Raw genomic sequence first — 23,917 nt, 5'->3', positions numbered from 1 at the left:
TTGATAAAGTGAAGATATAAACAGACACTAAGAATTTATAATTGTCCATATACGCCGTTGTACTGGTAACTCAATAGTCAATATATATCATTTTACCATTATCGAGGAGTCTTTGCCTTTCCCTTCAGTTTCTCTCTTTTACTTGTTGCCCTAACCCAACCCTTACTGGTTCCTTCAGTTTCCATCCTTTCTTCCCGCCATATCTTATTTTCAAAGCCCTCGTTTCGCTGTAAGTTACTTTCTCCTATCCCTCTGAAACCGTTTCATTATACTGTTTTCTTTTGTTTTTTTGTTTGTTGACATTTGATGGTGAGTTTGTTGACATTGAATAACTACATTCTCTTCTGAACTGCTTAATGTTTAGTATCTTATGGTTTTAGGAGAATGGAGTATCCGGCTATTTTACCACTCTCTAATCTGAAAGAAGAAACTCTGATTGTCGATAAGAAGTCCAAGAGGAAGAACAAAAATGCTGAAAAGAAGAGAAAGGGGTTGATTGAAGAGGATTCATGTAGTGCCACTGAAGATAAGTTGTTGCAGGATGGAAATGAAGTTCACGATGGAAAGACTAAAACCAAGAAGAAGAAGAAGAGAAAATCGGTTGAGATTCAAGAAAATACAGATCAGGTTGAATTACAGGAAAATAGGAATGACATTGACACTGTTAGTGTTAACTATGTTTCTTCTTCTCAGAATGTCTCTCGGCCTACAGTTAAAAGAACCCTTTCGGCTTCTGAGAAGAGGGACGAGGCTTACAAAAGAAGAACTCCTGATAATACATGGAAGCCTCCACGGTCTGAGATTGTTCTCCTTCAAGAGGATCACGTTCATGACCCTTGGAGGGTGTTGGTTATATGCATGCTTCTCAACCAAACTGCTGGTTGGCAGGTATATTCATGTATTCGCCTACTGATTTAATAGCATCTGGATATTTGATTCTTTGCATAATTTATTTCCCAGTTTAGCCCCTATTCCGGGACAATGTTCTACTATTGGCCTTGGCATTCATATACCATGCTATTGTATCTTTCTATTTGAATAAGTACTGTTTGGAGGAACAAGCATGTTTCTCACTCTGATATTTGTAGCTGTTATACATGAGCAGTGCCCTTCATCTGTTGGTCTGCTTTAAAAGGCTCTGTAAAGAAAAATAAAGATTGGCATGCAAGAGTGAAATAGTCAAGTAAAGATTGAAACAATATCACCTTTATTCCAACCTAGTTGGGTTTGGCAGCCAATGAATCCATTAAAAGCAAGAACAAATTAAGGAAAAATAAATAATAAATGAGAAAAAAATATACTTATATATATATAATAGAAAAATAAAATAAAATAAAATAAATAAATACATAAAAAATAAAAAAAATTAATTGATTTTTTTATTTTTTTATTTTTTCAGAGAGAGAGAGTGGAGAAGAAAAAAAAAGAAAAAGTTAATGGCACAAATTCTATCTTTTCACAAATATTTTTTGTCTGATGCATAGAAATCTTTGTCGAAAATTAGATTTCTTCACTGCATATTTTTACCATGTTGGGGATGTGGTGATTATAACATGGATGTACCTTCTATTTGTGTTATGATATTTACCAAATTTCATGCTTTATGATATTTACCAAGTTGATAAGGTCTTAGTATAAAAAATCTTCATTAGGTTATGTTCGAGGTTGTTATTTGATATTTAAGTGTGTCAATTCATTTATGATATTCTTCCAGTATAATGTCAATTAGATGGGTGCATGGTTTGAGAATATGGTAAATTAGGAATCAGGACACCTAGTCAATTTAATTCCCAGGATCTCCTATGCCACCTTGTTCTCTAAGGTGAAGATGGTGCCATTAGAACTAGTGGTCATTTGCAGGAGTGTAATTTGTGCTTTTGTTAAAACATCCTATTGTTCATACGAGGCTTTCATTTAATTATCGTATGTTGGCGTGTAAAAGTTTAAATTATATGGATGCATGTACTGATTTAAGATAGATTATTTTGCAAAATGCAGGTAAAAGAGGTTTTACCGAAACTGTTCGAGTTATGTCCAGATGCAAAATCTCTTACACAAGTTTCAGATGAGGAAATTTCACAGGTAATATGGGGTCTAGGTTTTCAACGTAGAAGGGCACGTATGTTACGACGGTTCTCTAAGGAATACTTGGGGGAAAGATGGACACATGTAACTCAACTCCATGGTGTTGGCAAGTATGTCATGTTGTGTTCTTTTTTATGAGTGCATGTGTGCCATTTTATTTTATTTTTTTATTTAGGTAAATCTATGTTTCTCTTTTTTTTTCCTATGATAATACTGAATCTCTCTCAATCAGGTATGCAGCGGATGCATATGCTATATTTTGTACAGGAAAGTGGGATCAAGTGAGACCTGCAGATCACAAGCTAAACGAGTATTGGGAATGGCTCCATGAAACTCAAGCATAAATTGTTAAAGAGATAGGATGAAAAATGAAATTCTAAATTATTCATATTGACGTCTGTCTCTTTGTATTTGTGTTTGTATTTGTGTACTGATGATGATGGGAAAATCCATATCTGCCTCTTTAACTTTTTATGCTTTGCTCTTTTTGTGTGTCTTTTTTCTTTTGTCAAAGGCTCGGAGGTAGACAAAAGATATCCTTGTCATGTCACCTATTATGACTCTTCGTAGAGCTTTTTTTTTCATACTATTTAGAGTGCTATTATATCGAATGCTATATCCCATCAAGGAAAATAATTCCAATCTCACGTGATTTTTTGTTTTATGAGAATAGGAAAATATAGGGATGTTGGAGTTGTTCCGAAAGTAAAGATAAACTTTTCATATCGAAACTTGAAAATAACAAATCTGAAACGACCAAATTAAATGAAATAAAACCATGTTTTAGAACATATCAAATGTTGGTGATTATAAAATGATGAAAATTTTATTATAAAAATTTGAATGCTAAAAAGAAAATATACATTCCCAAACATATTTAATTTATTACAATTGTTTAAAAATTCACGATACATTGCATAGATTTATGAAAAAATAATTTATTTTAAATTTGTAAGTAACTTTTTTAAAGAAAAAATATTTTAATTTGAATACAATGTTTAAGAAATATTTATTTATTTTTATTTCTTCACCAATTCATTGAATAATCTAATTTAAGTTGGATAGGATAACAAACTGGGACAAAACTCTCCCTTCAAGCAATATTTATTTTGAGAATAACTAGTCTCTCCACTAATTTCAGAAACGGAATTCGTTATTTTCTAAAATAAATGTTAAATGCAACTTTTTTTTTTTTTTTTGAATATTTCATCCAATTCTAAGTATTCTCAATAACATTTATTTTAATTTTTTTTTGGGTGAATAAAACATTTAAATTTTAAAAATACGAGAACGCTGGTAAAATTGTTTCAAAATACAGTGCGCGGCGTTTCTTACTTCCCTCCATGAGAGCTTTTCCCGCCATCCCGAAAGTAAAAGTGAACTTAAAAAAAGAATAAAGAATAGTTGATCCCTAATTTGTTTATCCACACACGTGAAGAAGAAGTAGAAGAAGAAAACAATGTCAACATGGCAGATATTCTCCGATGCTGAAAACAATTACCACTGGAAAATTAGTAAAGATGCTTCAAATGTTAAACCCTTGCCCACTCCCATTGCCACCCCTCTCCTCCCTTCCATGGCTGATATTCTTCTTCAAGGTTCAAAATTTTCAATTTTAAATATTAACCTTTGCTTAGATTTTGCATAATAATAATTATTATTATTTTGTTATACCGCACGAGACTAATGTGTTGTTTGTTAAAGGCTGTTCGAATATCAATGAAGGCACTCCAGCTGTTCTTGGCGATGATGCTATTTCTGAAGGTGTCTTATCCATTTCACTTCTTTGCCTAAGTATTTCAATTTAGTAAAATTTAATTATTCAATAAACCTCTTTTTTTTTCTTTTTTTTTTTTTGTGTGGGAATGCAACATCTTATTCTGGGAAAACTGAAGCTATTATTTTGTTGTCTTTCTGTTTGTTGAGATGCAATTTATATCTTATTTCCTCGTGAATGAGTTTGTAGCTCAATTGGCATTGCTGCAATTCTTTAAAACTTGGACGGTGATGATGTCGGGGTTCGGTCTCCATTTGGCAAAGAAACCCCAACTTGTGAGAGTAGGAGTGAGAGAAATCTTGTACACAGTCTTATTATTATATATTTATTTTTTGGCAAAGAAACTGTCTGTTGGATTTGAATATGTGACCTTTCAGTCACACAACAGCAGCTTTACCACTGCCAGTCTCGTCCTATTCTATTGCTCCATGTAAAAAAATCTGACTAGCAAGGGTAGTGATGAAGGCATTTCGGTCACAAAGAAACAGTTTTATCATCGCTCCAGCTCGACCTCTTCTATTGCAAAGTATCCTAGTTCGTCACTCACCAAAGCTGTAGAAAAGCTTAGTATAGTTGAATTTTTGGGTTTCTGTCTTGCAAAGTGATTTTACAGAGGAAATTAATTTTTCTAAATCTATCTCCCGATTTCTCATAGTCCAGTTTCCCTGATATTGAAGTAAAATTTCCATCATTCAATATGTAATTTGAAGTGCTTTTATATATAGACTAATGTATGTGATCTGGACTAATGAATTGCAGGTGAAGAGCATGCAATACATAATATTTGCAGCTTCTCAAATTCTCTCTTTAAGACAGTATCTGGCAAAAGAATTACTATATCTTCTAATGGTCTTGCTCGAGCAAAGACATTATTGGGGTTGAAAGAAGACACTGTTGGTAGTAATATCCCAAGCCCTCAGCATACAAAAAAAAGCCCTCAGCATACAAAAAAATTACATGCTATGGTCGAAACATATGAAAGGCAACAACTGTCACCTCATGTACAGCAACATAAAGTTATCAACAGTTATAAGATGATGAATGTTGTATCATGTCAAAGTCCTTCAGTTGGTAGTAGTCACACATTAAAGAATGAGTTTGACCAAAAAGTTGTTCAACCAGATAAACAAGCTCCAATTAAATTCCAAACTGCAGGTGGAAGGTCTATATCCATTTCTAATGATGCACTCCAACGTGCTAGGAGCCTTCTTGGTGACCCAGACCTGGGAGATTTCCTTGATGGAGGGGATGTTGGTGATTCAATTTTCTCATTTCAAAATAAGAGACAAAACAACACTACTTTAGCTTGTGATAGGAGCGATACTAATACTCCTTTGCGCCATCAAATAACATCAGAGAGCAATCATATGACTAAAAGTTGCACATACCCCATGCGGTCTTCTAGACAAAAAGACTTTTCAACTTCTGAAGGTACTGGGAATAACTTAATCATGAGATTTGATGCTGTTGGGGATGAAAATGATTATAGCCGTAAGAGTTGTAACACTTGGGGACAGAAACCCTTATATGACAGGAACCAAGCGCCGGACTCAACTGTGTATCATTCTTCTCTGAATGGTTTTTCTTCAAAAGCAGATCCACGTGAAATGTCATCAGGCAGATCATTTGCTGATATTTCCAATACCATTAACACAGTTCATACAAAAAATAGACAAGCTGCTAGTGGAAAAAGGAGACTAGGTTTAGGTTTAACTGTTTCTTCCTTCAAAAGGCCTCGTTGTTCCAAAACTTCTGTCCCTTTTGACCAGGACGTTGCAGTTTTTCCTAATGGTAAGCATTCCTTAAGAGCTTTTAAGTACTTTCCTTTTGAATTTTATTAGTTGCAAGACCTATTATACTAGTTTTGAGGTTGTGATCTTCAGATTTGTCTCAATTATCCTCTGGTGCTTCTGGATGCAAAATAAAGGTTTCTACCCGATATCCATTTCGGTATCCAAGGATGCACATCAAGGAATTTTTTGCAGCACCTCCATTAGAGCGGGGGAACGTTGTGAGTGTAATCTGTTATATGATCAATGTTTATTATTGTCTTCTCCTATGACCTCATTCTCTTTCCACTGACAACACTCTGTGCACCAAAATGAATTTTGTTGCAGTGTTTTCCAAACCAGGGCAGACAGATGACATCATTGAATGCAGAAAAACACTTTTTCCATGATGGGTCTGGTGATAATGTTATGGGAGCAGAAGCTTTTGTCCATCTATTGGCTCGACATGGAGCTTCCATGCAATTTGCTTCTAAAGAGTAAATTGCTTCTGCCCTGAACTTTTGTTTCCAGTGTCTGTGGAAACTGTTAAGAGTAACTTTGCTACGTGGTTTTTTTTATCAAAACAAGGCTTGGTCAGTTAGCTTGTTGAAGTGTGTCTGAAAGTAATTGCTACTTGAAAATTTTAATTGTTTATTGAATGAAATGGAGATCAGTTGTTGAGTTTATGATATCCTCTATGGTTAAATTTAATATTTTAAGGGAGTTTGGTACTTGAAGTGCTCTTTGGTGTTATTCATATGTATTAGTCATTGTAATGTACTTCAACAATGTTCTTTTGCCTCCACTTAATTGCCTTAGTTTTACACTTCCATTGCACATCTCTCTAGGTGGGTCATGAATCATTACAAGTGGATTGTCTGGAAACTAGCATGCTACGACAGATGCAATCCAGCTAGGTCTGCAGTAAAATTTTTGACCGTATCAAATGTGCTTGAGGAACTGAAGTACAGGTATGTAAGCCCTGTAAGACAACATATTTTGGTTCGATAAAACTAATGATGACATTTGGTGCATAGATATGAAAGAGAAGTGAATCATGGCCATCGGTCTACAATCAAGAAAATTCTTGAAGGAGATGCATTGCCTTCTTCAACGATGACTCTCTGCATTTGTAGTTTTCACTCCGATCATGGACTGGAAAGTGGGACTTTTTCTGAGACAGGAACTGGGGCTCAGAGCAGGGAGGAAGTGAAAGTTGAACTAACTGATGGATGGTAAATTTTTTTAACATACGTGCTGTCTGATTCCAAAAAAATGAGGTTCCCTGGTATGTTGAATGATTTTCCCTTGCAGGTATTCTATGAATGCCATTTTAGATGTTCCATTGTCAAAGCAATGGGCTGCTGGAAGATTGTTTATTGGACAGAAGCTTCGGGTAGTTTGTTGGTCTGTCTTTGTCGTTTATCTTGCCTTCCTTGATTATAACCCATAACATTGAACTCTGCTTACATGTGCCTTATGCAGATCTGTGGAGCAGAATTATGTGGCTGGAATGGGCCAGTTTCACCCCTTGAGGTTCTCTATGGCTTAGAATATATATATATATATATATATATATATATATATATATATATATATATATAGGGGGATCAACATATAGCGATGAACAAGTCTTATACCCATTATTAGCTGTTGGTCCAACTTGCATCTAATGGCTCATGTGACTAATAAATTAGAGCTATTAAATGGAAGTGGGATGAATGACTAATAATGGGTTTAAGAATTATATTGGTGTAAGTTGATCGTTCCTCATATATATATATTGCTATTTTATTGACATATTGCTCCCTTATATTCTATTATAATTTCAGGTGTCATCAACAGTTTGTTTATTGCTGAAGATAAATGGAACATATAGAGCTCATTGGGCTGAACGGTTAGGATTTTGTAAGCATCTTTTAGTTTGTGAATGCCACTCTTCTCAATTTTATAGAAATGTAGTATTTTGTTCCTTGAGCTTATCTTCTTTAAGCTAATCTGCAGGTAAGGCTGCTGGTCCACCTTTAGCTTTCAGATGTATAAAAAGTAATGGGGGTCCAATCCCTCAAACTTTGGCTGGAATTACCCGCATATATCCTATTCTTTACAAGGAAAGGTAGCTCTTAATGGTGGATGTCCTTCAGTTTCACTTGAAATATGTTCAGTAAATTAAGAAATATATTCAAGAAAGCTATTAACTGTTTTTCTGATTAGGTTAAGCAGTGGACGGTCTGTGGTCATATCAGAGAGGATGGAGAATAAAATGATGGAGCTGTACAATCACAGGTGACTTCTTTTACTATTAAAGTATCTTAATATTCCCCTATCTATCTCCTCTCTCTTTTTTTCGTCTGATCTGGATATTTCCTGTTAATCATGAGCTTTTGTGTTGCATTTTGGTTCTCTCGGTGTGTGTTTTAACTAGGTTGCAAATTGTCAAGTCATTTTATTAATTTCTTGTTCCTGTTCCATTATACCTCTTAGAAAATACTATATTCTGCAGAAAAACTAAGGTGTGGTAGGCCCAAGATCTTAGGGGTAAGGGGATGAAAAAGAAACTTATTATTTTCTTTTAGGGTTTTACTTTGCAGCTCATATAACATGTATCTCTTAGAAAAGTTCAAGAGTTGTAACATCCTTGCCCCATAAATACACAACGTCTTGTTTTAAGAAAGTAATTCCTAATTAATGTAGAGCCTTATTTATAGGAACTAGTGCTGCTTGGATTTATGGAATAAAAACATGCATCATGTGGGGTCCTTTGGGAAAGAACTCAGAGTAGCTGAAATTAGTTCTGAGAGAGAGGCTCTGCCTTCCCTGGGCAAGAACCAATCACCAAGAGAGATGAAAATAGGAGAAAAGGAGTTCATTAATTTTGGTATTAAACTCTTCATGTACACTGCTTGATAAATGTTAAACCTGAATTATAATATAATTTGATGGCTATAGATGGAATTAAGTGGAGTCTTTTGGGCCTAACTTAACTGTCTTGACTTTTCTAAGAAATATAATTTCTGTAGCCACAATAAATTTAAATTTGTTTAGCAGCATAATGGAGTACATAAGAATAAGACGAAATAGATAAAATTTGTTATATAATTCTGTGACTGGTGTGCAAATAGGAATGCGAGAAAAAATGATCAGGTTCTTACCATGCGGGTATAATTGTTATTTTTATGGCCCAATAATAAGAATTTTTGTTCTTGTGCTGAGACTGATCACCCATATGGCTGCAGACGCTCTGCTATTGTGGATTGGATCATTTCGGAGTATCAGAATGACCATACAGGTTCACATATTTATGATGACAGTGATAGTGAAGGGGCTAAGATTTATAAAATGCTGGAGACAGCTGAAGAACCCGAATTCCTAATGGCAGATATGAGCCCAGAGCAGCTAAAATCTTTTGCTGCTTATAAGGCCAAATTAAATGTGAGAGTGAGATTATATTCCTATCTTAATAGAAGTTCATATGCACAAAGATATTTATGATTTCAAATCCATCTTCAGGCAAGCAGACAGTCAGAAATGGAAAAATCAATTGAGAAAGCTTTGACAGATGCTGGCTTGAGACATAGAGAAATCACACCATTTATGAGGTTAAGGGTAGTTGGATTAACTTGCAAAACTCGACAAGACAAACCTAAAGAAGGCATAGTAACAATCTGGAACCCCACAGAGAAGCAGGTGAGGCTTGTGAGCCAATTGCAAAGATTAGTCATATTTCTTTGTGTCCATAATTTTTCAGTAATTCTGAGGTTGTAGCTTTGTATGCAAACGGTTTCCTCATGCATCCCTAGCTAAGTACCATACACTTCCTTTCCTTTCTTCCCCTACCTTTTAATAAATTTTTATCATGGACATCAGTAAATTTCTCACAATTGTTGCAAATGTGACAGCGTCAGGAGCTGGTAGAGGGAGAAGCATATGCAATTGCAGGGCTCATACCGTCAGGTTCTGATCTGGATATCATTTGCTTGCAGACTAGAGGATCTTCTACCAAGTGGTTGCCTTTATCTATAAATGCAAAGGAACAATTTAAGTAGGTATCTAACAATCAAAATAGTATGAAAGAAAGAAAAAGGAATTTTTACTAGGCTTTGTTCTTGTTATGTCAAATTCTAAATGCAGCTTATTGTTGTCCTTTGTAGGCCATTTTTCATTGGTAGAAAATCGATTTCATTGTCAAGTTTAAGTGGCATCTCTCTTTCCAAGTATTTTGACGCCCTAGTCCTTTTGCTATCAGTTAAAAATGAATAGCAAGAAAATATTTTACAATCCCTTGTCATTATTCTTATACAGTGAGTTCGATATTGCTGCATATGTTGTGTATGTGGGAGAGGTTTATACATCAGCCCAGCAAAGGAAGCAATGGGTTTTTGTGACTGATGGATCCATCATGGGTGGTTTAATCAACTCTTTGCTTGGCATCTGCTTTTGCTCCCCATCGATTGATTATGATTCATCTCCACCAATCAACTATAACCTTGCTGGATCTACGGTAATTGCAATGTATTATCTTTTTTGGTACTGCAATTTAAACTTTTATATCCTTTATGGATTATAATTTATTTCCTCCCAGTGACTGTAAACTTGTCACTGTCATCATTGTCTTTTATCAACAATATTTACAGCTTGATCATTCATACCTTACAAAAGAAAATTATGATATCATAGTTTTGGATATAGGTTTTCAGGTTAGCACGTACTGCTGGATATTTCAGATTAGGTTTCAATGAAACAATTATTTCTGCAAATAAAGTGTAAGGTGCTTAGGTTGTCAGTTTGCACCACCGTGCATGTGGGTCAACTGATTAAGGTTTATTTCAGCTTAACCATCGGTCTCGAGTTCGAGTTCCTGGGAATATAACTGTGTTTAAAACTTGGTAGGGAAAACTTTGCTGTCCATGTAATCCTACCTTGCTCGAATTGGACTAGTCGAGTAATCCATGAACCGATGGATAATATGAAAATAAATAAAGGTTGTCTAGCTTGCGAAACAAGTATAAAGTTGCATTCCTTCATGACTTGGATGAGACCTGTATATTCTTTATTTGCAGGTTGGTTTCTGTAATCTTATAAAAAAGGAAAAGGACTATGCAAACCATATATGGGTTGCTGATGCCACTGAAACCTCGACCTATTATTTGGATTTCGATTCCCCGCACTGTTCTCACCTCAGAAACGCTGCCAGCTCCATCAGAAGATGGGCAAATAATTCTTGCTCGGTATGCACCATGTAACTCTACCGTATAAAAACTTGTTCTGCACGGTGCCATTGCTTATAATGATATCTTGTTTCATCTTTTCTGCAGACAATAGAGAAACTCAAGGAAAAGGTATTGTATGTGGTTGGCAATTGTAAAGCCTAGAAGGAGAAAAACTCAACTAAAGATGTGGCTATATATATGTCGCTCTATTGTCTATGTAATATTACCGAGTATCGGAAATCTATGACATGACATCATCTAAAAGTTATCCGGTCTTTAACTTCTCAGCATCATCACCTTATAGTTTCCGTTGAAATTTCCCTTTTCTGGATGCTTTTTCTCTCGTTTACTGCTGCTAACACCCTACTACTACATATAACATCTCTAATCATCAATATTGAAGATGATGTTGGAATTGTGATCCAACATTTATTCCACCACAATGGAAATGATCACCCATGGGCTATGGCATTTTAAAAGTTTTTTTTTTTTTTTTTTTCTAAAAAAAGAAATAGAGTATTAGAAACAAAATATGAGAAATGGAAACTCAGTGAAAATAATACAATTTTTTAATTGTAAGCTGTAGAAAATCCGGCACATTTATTGTTTGTTACGTCACGTCATTTTCAAAATTTCGTAGCTCTGGAAAATTCGTGACGGAAGAACACTGTTAACGAGCTAAGTGAATTAAATACACTAAGTGAGTTTGATATCATATTTTCATACAAAATCTCAAGGCATTTGGTTTACGGGTTTATCTATTGATATATATTCTTAGTTTATTATTATTAATCAATGTGAGACTCGTTACATTTGTATATCTCAACAGACTAAAGATAATCCTTGTAACTTAATTTGACATATATATATTATAGTTCGAAGTTATGATCTTATGCATATTACCCACACTCTTTGGAACTAGACAATCCTAGTAGCTTAATTTGTCATATATTTTATTTGGGTAAAATATTTGTCCTTTTAAAAGATATAATTTTTCACACGAAAAAAAATAAAATAATTTTGTGTCATTTTAGATTGTATGCATTGATTTTTATCAATCAATGATTATAATTTATTGCAAAATATTGATTAATTAATAAGTTTGACTCAATAAATTATAAAGTAAATTTATTCTTGATATAATATTATTCATGGACGATGATCATAATATTCAAAACATCTCATGAGATCTACTGTACTCTATTTTATGGTCATGATCTTTCAAAATTGAGGTTCTAGACCTCCATTCACTGCCTTTTAATGGAATTTTAGATCTATTTTTAATTTGGGGCGCTTATATTTATCACTATTTTAAGTTTATTGCTCTTACTACCTCTTTTTGTTGTTGTTAAATTAATTTGATTAATAATTTGAAATCAATGACGATTAATTTTTTATCCTTTTCAATGGTAGATTTTGAATTGATACGATAATTAAAGAGTTAATAAGAGTCATAAGGACCTGTTTGGTGTGATGTATAAGGCCTGATAATATAAGCTTATACTATACGTTATGATATTTTTAATTGTTTGGTGTGACCATCGTATAGTATAAGCTTATACAGCATGACCCCTTTATACATCAAAATGATGTATAACTTAATCCGGTTTAGGAGTGGTGGATTAGGCTTGATAAGGGATTGATGTATTAATATTGCTTACAAGTACAATTTTCAAGAACTAATATATCATTTCAACATTTATATATTAAAATAAATTTTTTTAATATATTAATTTTTAAAATATTGGAGGATATTATCTTATACAATATCATACCAAACGTTAGATAGTATTAAAATTTAATCAGGTCTTATACAATCAGGTCTTATACTATCAGATCTTATACTATCAGATCTTATATTATCAAGCATTATCTTATACACCAAACATGCCCTAAGTTTAAAATAATGGCAATTCTTTTAAATTACGTTATTAATCAAAACATTAAACGAAAGAATTGAATTTAAAAGCAGAAAATTAAAGAAGTTTTATAAATGTCCATATACGCGGTCGTGCTAGTAACTCAATAGTCAATATATCATTTTACCATTATCGAGGAGTCTTTGCCTTTCTTCCTTCAGTTTCTCTCTTTTACTTGTTGCCCTAACCCAACCCTTACTGGTTCCTTCAGTTTCCTTCCTTTCTTCCCGCCATATCTTATTTTCAAAGCCCTCGTTTCGCTGTAAGTTACTTTCTCCTGTCCCTCTGACACCGTTTCATTATATTGTTTTCTTTTGTTTTTTGTTTTTTTGTTTTTCATTCTATGGTGAGTTTGTTGACGTTGAATAACTACATTCTCTTCTGAACTGCTTAATGTTTATTATCTTATCGTTTTAGGAGAATGGAGTATCCAGCTATTTTACCACACTCTAATCTGAATGAAGAAACTCTGATTGTCGACAAGAAGTCCGAGAGGAACAACAAAAATGCTGAAAAGAAGAGAAAGAGGTTGACTGAAGTTCGAATAGTTTCCTCTTATTTCTCTTGCTCAAAAGGAGGTGAACGGGTTGAAAAAGCCAAGAGGAAATCGAAAAATTTGAAAGTAGAAGATTCGGCTAGTGTAAACTATGTTTCTTCTTCTCGAAAGGTCTCTCCATACTTCGATAAGGGGCCTAAAATAGAAGAAAGCACATTGGAAAATAAATCTAGTGGCAGTGAAAAACCGATTACAGTTAAAAGAACCCTTTCGGCTTCTGAGAAGCGGGATGAGGCATATGAAAGAAGAACTCCTGATAATACATGGAAGCCTCCGCGGTCTGAGATTGTTCTCCTTCAAGAGGATCACGTTCATGACCCTTGGAGGGTGTTGGTTATATGCATGCTTCTCAACAGAACTACCGGTCGGAAGGTATATTCATGTATTCGCCTACTGATTTAATAGCATCTGGATATTTGATTCTTTGCATAATGTTTTCCCAATTTAGCCCCTATTCTGAGACAATGTTTTACTATTGGCCTTGGCATTCATATACCATGCTATTGTATCTTTCTATTTGAATAAGTACTGTTTGGAGGAACAAGCATGTTTCTCACTCTAATATTTGTAGCTGTTATACATGAGCAGTGCCCTTCATCTGTTGGTCTGCTTTAAAAGGCTCTGTAACTTGAGGCTATAGATCTATTTTTTGGGTTTCTAAACTGTTTATTATGTGGGTTACCAAAGCAATGCTGTATTGTCATCTTTGAAACAAGAGCCCAGCGGTTATCATTCAGGTGTCAAGTTCTTGATATGTTTAGGGAGAGATTAAAATATATTTGGGAAATATTTGTAGAGCATTGCGGAATATAAATACCACTCTTTTCACAAAATGAGGGCCTTTTGCTTGATTGTTGACTATATATAGTTTTCATTACTATTGGAAGGACATTTGGGTGGGAAGTGTTCCTTTTAAACTTTATAGAGGATTTTGCCTTGCTTTTTTACTCTAACCACTCTTAGTAATTTGCACAATACTCTTATTCTGTTTAAAACCATTCGTCATATTGAGTTTCATTTCCTTAGAGATTTCAATTATTGAGAGTATAGCTCTTGTGGATTTACTTGAGTATTCTTCTCTCTCAACCAAACTATGTAATTTAGACATGAGATTCTTCTGTTGTTTTCTCTTGCAAGTCTTTTTTTTCAATTTCTTACTCATACTTCTAACTTTCGAAGTTTCCTCCTTGAAAAACTCATTTGAAATCCTAGGCTCTCTCTAAGGTCAAGTATTTTGTTTAGACATCCATACATAACAGGGTTGACACAAATGACTTTCTTCGGATTCATACACCATCTTTCACTCTTTTTCCGGATTTGTATGTCATGTTCTAGTGGAGCGCAGAGGCTAATAGAAAACAGGAGAATTTGATAGAAAGTGAAAGTGAGACAGAGAGCTTTGAGAGAATCTATTATTTGCAGGTGCATGATATATGTTCCCGGACATTGCATCGGACAAATTACACTTTCTATTCTTCTCCATTCTTGCTTCCTGTGCAAGAAACTAAGCTTTGTATGGATCCATTCCGATGATCATGGATGTAATGCATGCATTATATTCTTTTGAAAACTCTTCCCCAGTAATATTAATATGGTCTAGATGAGATTGGATCACCTATGGACAGATTGCATGAGAGAATCCGCAATAAGCTTTTTTCTGAGTTGATACTCTGAGAGCGTTCTTCCTCTTTTTTAGATGTTCCAAATTTCAGATCTCAACTGTCATGTCTTTGCTGAAATTAGGGCTTTGATACCGTAATAGAAAAGGAGATAAATTGACTGAAAGTGAAAAGGGAGAGAATGAGCTTTGAGAGAATCGCAGAATCCATCCCCTATTCAGAACAACCAGAATTTAAACAAATTTTTAGACTAAACTAACAGAACTAACTCATAACTAACTGTCTAATAATTAACTTCTACAACCGTCATTAACAGACTAACTATAACAGACTCAGCTGACTGTAACAGTGATGGCATTATACAGGATATATTCTAACAGAGACAGAGGACCACTTATTAATGCAAAGTAAGCTGGCTACTCTGCTCAACCTTTTCAGGATTTAATGTAAAGATTTTGGTTAAACAAGGACTAAGATTTTATGGCAGTGCACATTTTATGCAATCTTCTGGTGTGTGTTGGAGAAGAAAACTTGAATCTTAATGGTGTTTCTTAATTTCTTTGCCGATAATTTTGATATGTGATAAGATTTATATTTTTGGGTTTCTTTGTAATATTCTGCCCGTGGATACTTCAAGGGTGCTGTTATCTACGATTTCCATTACGATTGTGAAGCCTTGCTGCATACTTTGTTTTATTCTGTTTTTCTTGGCTTTTTTTGGTTGTCTAAAGTCTTTTCTTTGTTGGATATTTTCTTATCCTCCTGCTAGTTGTTCTTCTCTTTTCCTCTTAACAAAAAAATTTTCGTATAAAAAAAATCTCCTTTGTTTTCTATACTTGGTTTGACATCATCTGTGGAAGCATGTACACATTATTTTATAGGATGGCTGTCTGTAAGGCCTTGTGGCTGTATATTGTACGACATAGATTGGCAAGAGTGAAATAGTCAAGTAAAGATTGAAACAATATCACCTTTAATCCAACCTTGTTGGGTTATGCAGCCATTGAATCCATTAAAAGCAAGAACAAATTAAGGAAAAATAAATATTAAATGGGAAAAAAAAACTTATATTTATATTAGAAAAATAAAATAAAATAAATAAATACATAAAAAAAAAAAGATTCAGAGAGAGAGAGAGAGAGAGGAGAAGAAAAAAAAGGAAAAAGTTAATGGTGCAAATTCTATCTTTTCACAAATATTTTTTGTTTGATGCATAGAAATCTTTGTTGAAAATTAGATTTCTTCACTGCATATTTTTACTATGTTGGGGATGTGGTGATTATGACATAGATGTACCTTCTATTCGTGTTATGATATTTACCAAGTTGCATGCTTTATGATATTTACCAAGTTGATAAGGTCTCAGTATAAAAAAAATCTTCATTAGGTTTTTTTCGAGTTGGTTATTTGATATGTAAGTGGGTCAATTCATTTATGATATTCTTCGAGTAATGTCAATTAGATGGGTACATGGTTTGAGAATATGGTAAATTAGGAATCAGGACACCTAGTCAATTAATTCCCAGGATCTCCTATGCCACCTTGTTCTCTAAGGTGAAGATGGTGCCATTAGAATTAGTGGTCATTTGCAGGAGTGTAATTTGTGCTTTTGTTAAAACATCCTATTGTGCATATGAGGTTTTCATTTAATTATCGTATGTTGGTGTGTAAAAGTTTAAATTATATGGATGCATGTACTGATTTAAGATAGATTATTTTGCAAAATGCAGGTAAAAGAGGTTTTACTAGAACTGTTTGAGTTATGTCCAGATGCAAAATCTTGTACACGAGTGTCAAATGATGAAATTTCAAAGATAATACAGCCTCTAGGTTTTCAAAATAAAAGGGCACTTATGTTACGGCGGTTCTCTGAGGAATACTTGGAGGAAAGATGGACACATGTAACTCAACTCCATGGTGTTGGCAAGTATGTCATGTTGTGTTCTTTTCTATGAGTGCATGTGTGCCCTTTTATTTTAATTTTTTATTTAGGTAAATCTATGTTTCTCTTTTTTTTCCCCTATGATAATATTGAATCTTTCTCAATCAGGTATGCAGCGGATGCATATGCTATATTTTGTACAGGAAAATGGGATCGAGTGAGACCTGCAGATCACAAGCTAAATGAGTATTGGGAATGGCTCCATGAAACTCAAGCATAAATTGTTAAAGACATAGGATGAAGGAATGGAATTTTAAATTATTCATATTGGTGTCTGTCTCTTTGTATTTGTGTACTGATGATGGGAAAGTCCATATTTTCCTCTTAACTTTTTATGCTTTTCTCTGTTTGTGTATCTTTTTTCTTTTGTCAAAGGCTTAGAGGTAGACAAAAGATATCCTTGTTTTTTGGCAAGCGCAAGTACGAAGGTTCAATTTTTTAAAAAATTCTATGCAATGTTTAGAAGAATATTCTGCTATGTAGCTTTGTTAAGGCAATTCAATTGCTTTTTATTTTAAAATGTACGAAGTTTTGATTCTTTATCCTAACACAATAAGGGGACATAACATCAGTTTTAATGAATTTATGAACCAAGCGAGAATGTTTAGTTGATGAAGGAGAGAAGCTGTGAAAGTATCTTTAGAAGTTGGGAACCTGAGAAAATATCTATTGAAGCTTTAAAATTTTAGTGAAAAGAGAGATAAATACCAAGCAAAGGCCAAATTCCAATAGCTTTTTTCTCTTTTATATTAGGGCATCTACAATGAAAATCAATCTCTTCTTTTCCATTCTGGATATGGATTCAATCCACATATGCCTTATGGACCATATTCCTCAGTTACATCACCTTTGCTTTCTGTAGGTGGAGACTCACAACTATACTCCTCCCAGCAATGTCCATACACTGGGCCACCTTATTACCATCAGCTAGTTCCTCCTAGCATATCATATCTTAATTCACCGACCCCAGTTACACAGCCAGAGCTCACCAACTTCGTAGGTGTTGACCAACAAGTTGATAGCATGCTTTTTGGATCTAGACCGGGCTATCCTTCAGTGGGATCATTTGGTAGGGGCAGTTTTCCTGGAGCACCTGATTCCTTCCATTTTCATGATTCCCAACAACGATTTAATGAACCAGGATCTGGTGGAATCTGGTCAGATTGTTCAAAACCCTCGGAAAGGCAAAGGTCATCGATGCCTCTATCTCCAGCAGTTTCTCCACAGCCAATTGGCTCCCTTGGGTCATTTCGGCAGTGTTGGAATGGTTTGTTCTATTACTTGTGCATAATCAGGCAAAATGTTTCAATGTCCAAGTTTTGAACTTAACTATATTGAAACTTAACTTGCTGATGAACTGCACAACTCCAGTATGTGGAACATATCAATGGTTTTATATTACATCTCTAAGTCTGTTTTAAATGAGCCAAGTTTTCTTGTCATCTATGTATGATAAGTCTACCACCATGGCAGCAATGTGAAACTGTAGAACTTGGGCAGAGAGAAACCCAAACTTTGATACATAATGCTGACTTATTCTGTGCAGGCTTCTCATCAACGGGGATTGTTGTATGGGTTTGGATCTGGTTCAAACTCCTATGGTAGTGGCTACCTGCGTAACCACGGTTCTAGCTTTGAACGCATTGCTGTTTCCAGTCTTGGTGAAAATGATAGGAGCCGGCTTTCTCTTGAAAATAGCAGACGGAGTGACAGGGAAAATGCTTCTCCTTGCAGTTGCAATGTTACTCTTGATATCCTTAGTGAGCAGAACCGAGGTCCTAGGGCCTTAAAGCTGAAAAATCAAATATCAGCTGAAAATAATTCTGTTGATAATAGTAAACGTAGTACATCTACTGCCAGGTTCCAAAATGAATCATTCAACGGGCCAGATTTTATCACAGATTATAAGGATGCCAAATTTTTTGTCATCAAATCTTATTGTGAAGATAATGTTCACAAAAGCATCAAATATGGTGTATGGGCTAGTACACCAAATGGAAACAGAAAGCTAGATGCAGCATATTGCCAAGCAAAGGAGAAGCAAGATGCCTGCCGCATGTTTCTATTCTTTTCAGTAATCGTCTGATTTATGTATCTTGAAGGCTTAAATATTAAGCTACAATATTCTTGCTATAGTAATTGCTAACTACAAATTAGTATCTTCTGTGCTATTGCAAGAAACCTTGGTTCAGAGTATTTGTAAGATTCTATCATTATCCATTTAGATGTATGTTCTAGTTTGTCCCTACTGAAACAAGAGCACATTTTTCAAGCAAGCTCATATTCTTGTGATCCAGTCTGATGTCTTGCTCTTATGATCCACTTATTCTGTGATGGTTACGTTCAGTTTTTGCATGTTTCAGTTGTATGTGTGATATGGGCATATCTGTGTCTGTGTGAATTTGATTTAGTTGCAGAGTAACTTCCTGAAGAATTAATTGGAGTTATAGAAAAATGAATAAGGTTATAGGAAGTAACCATGGAAAAATCTTTGCTATGTGCTATAGAAGCTCAAATGAAAGTCTGAGGAAGAGCTTTTCTTAGCTAAATATCCCTTGTATTTTCTTTATAGTTATGCATGCATATTAGTTGCTGCTGGATTGAACTGACCCTTGGGCATATCAATACTTCTTTGAATTCATTTTCCCCTAATTTTCTTATCGTACTTATTGATATTGTTTGTTCTATCTTCCGTGCTGACTTTCTAAATGAATTGATGAGTATTTATGCTGCCAACTAATGCTTTACTTTATACCTTATTCCATTTTACTGATTTAGCTGTAGTTTTATTTGGCAGGAGTAGGTTATTTGATGTCTTGTTTCTTGATGTTGATACTAGGTTTAAAATTATAGTAGTAAAGTACCAAAGCTAGTTTTTACTTTCTATTATTTTTAATTTCGGTGTTGCCTTGCTCTTGTGTTGCTTTCTCATATGACTGCTATGAAAATGATACATGTTATAACGACATCTAGGTAAATGCAAGTGCTCAGTTCTGTGGGGTGGCTGAAATGGTTGGAACTGTCGATTTTGACAAGAGTGTAGACTACTGGCAACAAGATAAGTGGAGTGGACAGTTTCCTGTGAAGTGGCACTTGATTAAAGATGTCCCTAACAGTCACTTTTGTCACATTATTCTTGAAAATAATGATAACAAGCCGGTGACCAACAGTCGAGATTCTCAGGAGGTAGGTATCTGAGCATCTTCAATTGAATGAATTTACGAATAATATTTTTACTGTTTGTAATATATTTTTGTGATGTGCTGACTTGGGAAAAGACAAACTGAAATGGTTGCAGTAGTTTATTAAGTCAATACTTTTCAAAGTTGAAAATTGAGCTGCTTATTGTCTTGAGAAACCTTCTGAAGTTATAGACAACCTAAAACTTATATATGGTCCTGACCTTTTTGTTTGAAATGACACTTGTGACATCTTTATTTAGGCGATTTTCTACGTTTCTATGTTGTCCACATGATTTCTCCTCTCATTTATATATTTTGAGGGTGAGTGGCCCAATGTTGGTTGCCATGTTCTCTCTCCCCTCCCCACCCTTACCCTCTCTCTCTCTCTCTCTTTTATCTGCAATGACTAATTATAAAAGCATGTTTTCTGACTGATGAAGGAACGTTTAGATATTATCCACTGGTGGGTACAGTATGAGCGTAGATCAATGTCTCCCGTCCTACTTGTGTTTATAAATTTGCATATGGTTTACAAATTCCAATTTATTATGTGCTATTAAGAAATGCAATGGTTTCTAAATTTCAATTTATTGGGTGCTATTAAGAATGTGACAATTTTTCCTTTAAACTTACGATGTTGTTTTTGCTCCGTTCTGAAACATTTCAGGTGAAATTGCAACAGGGTAATGAAATGTTGACCATTTTTAAGAACTATATGACTGATATGTCCATCCTAGATGATTTTGATTTCTATGAAGACCGGCAGAAAGCTATGCAAGAACGAAAGGCAAGGCAGCAAGGAAGCATGATGGCTGTAAGAATCGTTGGAGAAAGTGAGCATGGGAGTTCTGGTAACATTAGAGGTGATTTCATCAAGCAGATGTCAAAGATCTTTGCTCAAGTTGTTCGCTTAGATGAGAGTAAAAATGAAGTCTGCGTTGCTGACAGAGGGAATTTAGCTTCTGACAAACCCGTTGGTACTATAGTTAAATCCGAAGATGTTATTTCGGTGACTACCTCTTAAACTCAAACCAGATTGGAAGATATATCATATATCAGTTGTCCCAGGAATTTTGAGCACTTTGACCAAAGCATTAAGTGATAATAACTAGAGTCGTGTTTTGTTAAATCTCATTCCGATATGGTAGTGTTGCTGATGTCATTCAAGCTGTTAAGTCAATGGGGTTTCTAAAAAGGTTTTACATGAAGAATGGTTTTCATGTATAATATATGTTTCCTATAGTGCCTCATCTCTATTGTAGATCTCTATTGTAGTTCTAGTTTTATCGCCCTACATTACAGTTTTTCTTAGTTTGAGTAGATTCGGTTTTTGGCTTTTATAGTTCTGCTGTCGCTGCAGAAGAAATTTTTTGCAGCAACACATGAAAAATCAGAATACTCGTGTAGATCTTGATTTTTATTTTTTTTATTTTTAAAAAACCGGTGGGATTCACTTTTTTTTTGTGTTTCCTGTATAAAAAAAGGGTTCCTTTTTTGTCATTTGACATGACAAGAGCACTTTTCTACACACACAAATCAAGTGTGGGTCCCACGCTTAAAAAAAAAAGTCAAACCAAAATCAGGATACGACGCCGTATCCTTAGGATACGACGCCGTATCCTTGTTGCAGGAATGAACAGTGCCATTCCTGCAACATGATTCTTATATTTCCCATAAAAAAAAGTGGTCCAGTGACAGTAGAAGTTGAGGACTCTAGGTTTTTATGCCATTTCTTTTGTTCTCTTTCATAATTTTGGGTTAGGTTAATTTGTTTGGTATGTTTCAGATTTGTTAATGTTCCCTATCATGCGAGCTATTTGCAGTAAAGGCAGCTAGCACCTTGAAAAGAATAATCTTTGGATTGGTATTTGTTTGGCGATATTTTCTGATTAATATATGACTTACTTATTTTTGTTTAGATTCTGCATACCTGAACCGACTTTGTGAGCGCAGAAGCTTGCGTACACACACAGGCTCTTTGACCACATGGGGTTTTTTTACCCCTTTAATTTTTTATTTGGTATTTAATTCCTGGTATTTATGGATGAAGTTTTTTTAGAGCTGCAAAGGAGTTCAGCGACACTGAGTGACGCCCCCCCTCTTCCAGAAGGAGGGGGGATTCACGCGATTGTGCCAAATGGCATAATCTCGTTACCGTAGGCAGTTCTGTTACTATAAAACCTTGGAAAAACGTAATTTTTGACTCGGATATTCCAATCAGATAATGTTTCTACAGAATGACACTTCATTTAGCATATTTTATCTCTCACAAACATAGTTCGAATTTGTAACAATGGTACCGTAATCACAAGAAAAAGACTACAATAACATGTTGGCCATGCTTGATATGCCTTTAAAGTTATCGTTTATCTTTGCTTTGTTCCTTCTTTCCCTACTGCTAGAGTTGTTCATTTTTGCTCCCACTTTTTCTTCATTTTATTTTCTTCACAAAAACAGAGCAGGGATAGATGATAGAATGCTGGTCATGCTTGATGCCTCTAAAGCTATCGTCTATCGTTGCTTTGTTCCTTCATTTCCTACTGCTAGGGTTCTCCATTTTCTCTCTCACTTTTTCTTCGTTTTCTTTTCTTCACAAAAATAAATTTTGAAATTAATTATTGTCTCGCACAGGTGCTATGCAACTCTAACAAACAGAAATTCAATTAAATAAAATCTCAACAAAACTAATTTGAAAATCGAGGAAGCTAAACAAATAAAGGGTTCTACCTCTTCCCACCAAAATTTGGAAACATCATATGCTATTATCCTAATATATGATTTTGGATTTAAGAACTCTTGTGATTGTGGTACCATTGTTACAAATTCGAATTATGTTTGTGAGAGATAAAATATGTCAAATGAGGTGTCATTGCGTAGATATCGAAAAGTTATGTGAAATAAAAAAAGATAGCATGAACTTAAGAGAATAAGCATGAAGCTCGCTGGGCAAAAAGATAAGTCCTTAGAAGTATTCAACAGATATGAAGCACAAATATGAAGGAAAATAAGGAGAAGTTAAGAATGAAAAATCAAAATAAAATCGGCAATATTCATTACAAATCAAAAAAGGACTTCCAAAGCCCCAATAAAGAAAAAAATTGCAGGCATAACCGGCATCCCGGACCTTCATTCAGCAGGGGTGGTAGAGGTCTGTTTTGGTGCTGAAAGAACCTCAGTGGGCTAAGTCACCGGGATCTGTCATGATGTTGCAGCAACCCCAACGGACCAATTACTGACCTCTTCACCCTCTTCCACGGCGGCCTCTCCTCTCTGGGTATGAGTGACTGAGTCACCTGCTGGAGATGCAGAAGGAGGTGGAATGATCTGGCCGTTACTAACGTATGCCCGAGCATTCAAGCCGGCCACGTTCAGAGGAAATTCTGGATTAAGGACTTGAAGTTGGCTTAAAGCATTATAGAAGGAACTAGACATGGATTTTTCAAGTTCACCTCGGTAGAGCTGGGCACTAGCCTCAACCTCCTTAAATTTCTCCTCCAACTTCTCATACCTTATCCGGAAGTCCTTCATCCTCAGGGCTTCAGCGACATTCAGGTTACGAAACTGAGTATTATCCCGCTGAAGAGTAGTGAAGCCCTCCTTTGTTTTTGTCAGGTCAGCAACAGTTTGGACATGTTCCTCTTTTAAAGAGGACAAATCCTCCTTCACCTGCAGCAACTCGGCGTACGTCTTGGCTCTCTCCTCCCGGGATGTAGTTATCTCACTTAGAGAGCAAAGATAATTTTGCTTAAGAGAAAGCAAAGGCCTTGCCAATCCGGCCATCTTTACGCAACAAAGTTCAATCTCCTCTACCTCTTTAATCTGGGTAGCGGTAAGAGATGAGTTGTAAAATGGTGCTGG

General features: G+C 35.1%; 3 protein-coding genes and 1 pseudogene across 3 annotated transcripts; all 4 read left to right on the top strand.

Annotated features, from left to right (window-relative positions):
• The first annotated feature begins 384 nt into the window (after positions 1-384).
• On the top strand, positions 385-2,429 carry LOC133301560 (methyl-CpG-binding domain protein 4-like protein). Its single transcript, XM_061501204.1, has 3 exons — positions 385-888; positions 1,999-2,195; positions 2,318-2,429. The coding sequence occupies exons 1-3, from the start codon at positions 385-387 to the stop codon at positions 2,427-2,429; spliced, it is 813 nt and encodes a 270-aa protein (XP_061357188.1).
• Positions 2,430-3,544: 1,115 nt separating this feature from the next.
• Positions 3,545-11,085, top strand: LOC133301559 (protein BREAST CANCER SUSCEPTIBILITY 2 homolog B-like). The gene is made up of 19 exons (XM_061501203.1): positions 3,545-3,683; positions 3,790-3,849; positions 4,622-5,653; positions 5,746-5,873; positions 5,980-6,128; positions 6,480-6,602; positions 6,669-6,866; positions 6,946-7,027; positions 7,117-7,167; positions 7,464-7,539; positions 7,636-7,747; positions 7,846-7,917; positions 8,868-9,063; positions 9,142-9,318; positions 9,531-9,673; positions 9,783-9,845; positions 9,934-10,132; positions 10,692-10,859; positions 10,947-11,085. Exons 1-19 carry the CDS (start codon positions 3,545-3,547, stop codon positions 11,001-11,003), a joined length of 3,225 nt encoding a protein of 1,074 aa, XP_061357187.1. The 3' UTR covers positions 11,004-11,085.
• Positions 11,086-12,891: 1,806 nt separating this feature from the next.
• LOC133301569 (methyl-CpG-binding domain protein 4-like protein) lies at positions 12,892-17,773 on the top strand. The gene is made up of 4 exons (XM_061501220.1): positions 12,892-13,022; positions 13,178-13,688; positions 16,666-16,862; positions 16,986-17,773. The coding sequence occupies exons 2-4, from the start codon at positions 13,182-13,184 to the stop codon at positions 17,095-17,097; spliced, it is 816 nt and encodes a 271-aa protein (XP_061357204.1). The 5' UTR covers positions 12,892-13,022; positions 13,178-13,181; the 3' UTR covers positions 17,098-17,773.
• Positions 17,115-21,294, top strand: LOC133301558 (YTH domain-containing protein ECT4-like; annotated as a pseudogene).
• Positions 21,295-23,917: the final 2,623 nt, after the last annotated feature.

The sequence above is a fragment of the Gastrolobium bilobum genome, unplaced genomic scaffold, assembly GCF_033153095.1.
Source record: "Gastrolobium bilobum isolate Gb01-03AN ecotype WA unplaced genomic scaffold, APGP_CSIRO_Gbil_v1 utg34075, whole genome shotgun sequence".
Lineage (NCBI taxonomy): Eukaryota > Viridiplantae > Streptophyta > Magnoliopsida > Fabales > Fabaceae > Gastrolobium > Gastrolobium bilobum.
The sequence above is the reverse complement of the archived record's forward strand: the minus strand, read 5'-3'. Positions and strand labels throughout refer to the sequence as shown.

What these genes read in the sequence shown, in the direction of transcription:
- LOC133301559 (XM_061501203.1), top strand. Translation starts at nt 3,545, where the DNA reads ATGTCAACATGGCAGATATTCTCCGATGCTGAAAACAATTACCACTGG. An exon ending in GGCTGAACGGTTAGGATTTT is followed by an intron (nt 7,540 to 7,635) that starts GTAAGCATCTTT and finishes GCTAATCTGCAG; the next exon opens with GTAAGGCTGCTGGTCCACCT. An exon ending in GGAACCCCACAGAGAAGCAG is followed by an intron (nt 9,319 to 9,530) that starts GTGAGGCTTGTG and finishes CAAATGTGACAG; the next exon opens with CGTCAGGAGCTGGTAGAGGG.
- LOC133301560 (XM_061501204.1), top strand. Translation starts at nt 385, where the DNA reads ATGGAGTATCCGGCTATTTTACCACTCTCTAATCTGAAAGAAGAAACT. An exon ending in ACCAAACTGCTGGTTGGCAG is followed by an intron (nt 889 to 1,998) that starts GTATATTCATGT and finishes TGCAAAATGCAG; the next exon opens with GTAAAAGAGGTTTTACCGAA. An exon ending in CAACTCCATGGTGTTGGCAA is followed by an intron (nt 2,196 to 2,317) that starts GTATGTCATGTT and finishes TCTCTCAATCAG; the next exon opens with GTATGCAGCGGATGCATATG.
- LOC133301569 (XM_061501220.1), top strand. Translation starts at nt 13,182, where the DNA reads ATGGAGTATCCAGCTATTTTACCACACTCTAATCTGAATGAAGAAACT. An exon ending in ACAGAACTACCGGTCGGAAG is followed by an intron (nt 13,689 to 16,665) that starts GTATATTCATGT and finishes TGCAAAATGCAG; the next exon opens with GTAAAAGAGGTTTTACTAGA. An exon ending in CAACTCCATGGTGTTGGCAA is followed by an intron (nt 16,863 to 16,985) that starts GTATGTCATGTT and finishes TTTCTCAATCAG; the next exon opens with GTATGCAGCGGATGCATATG.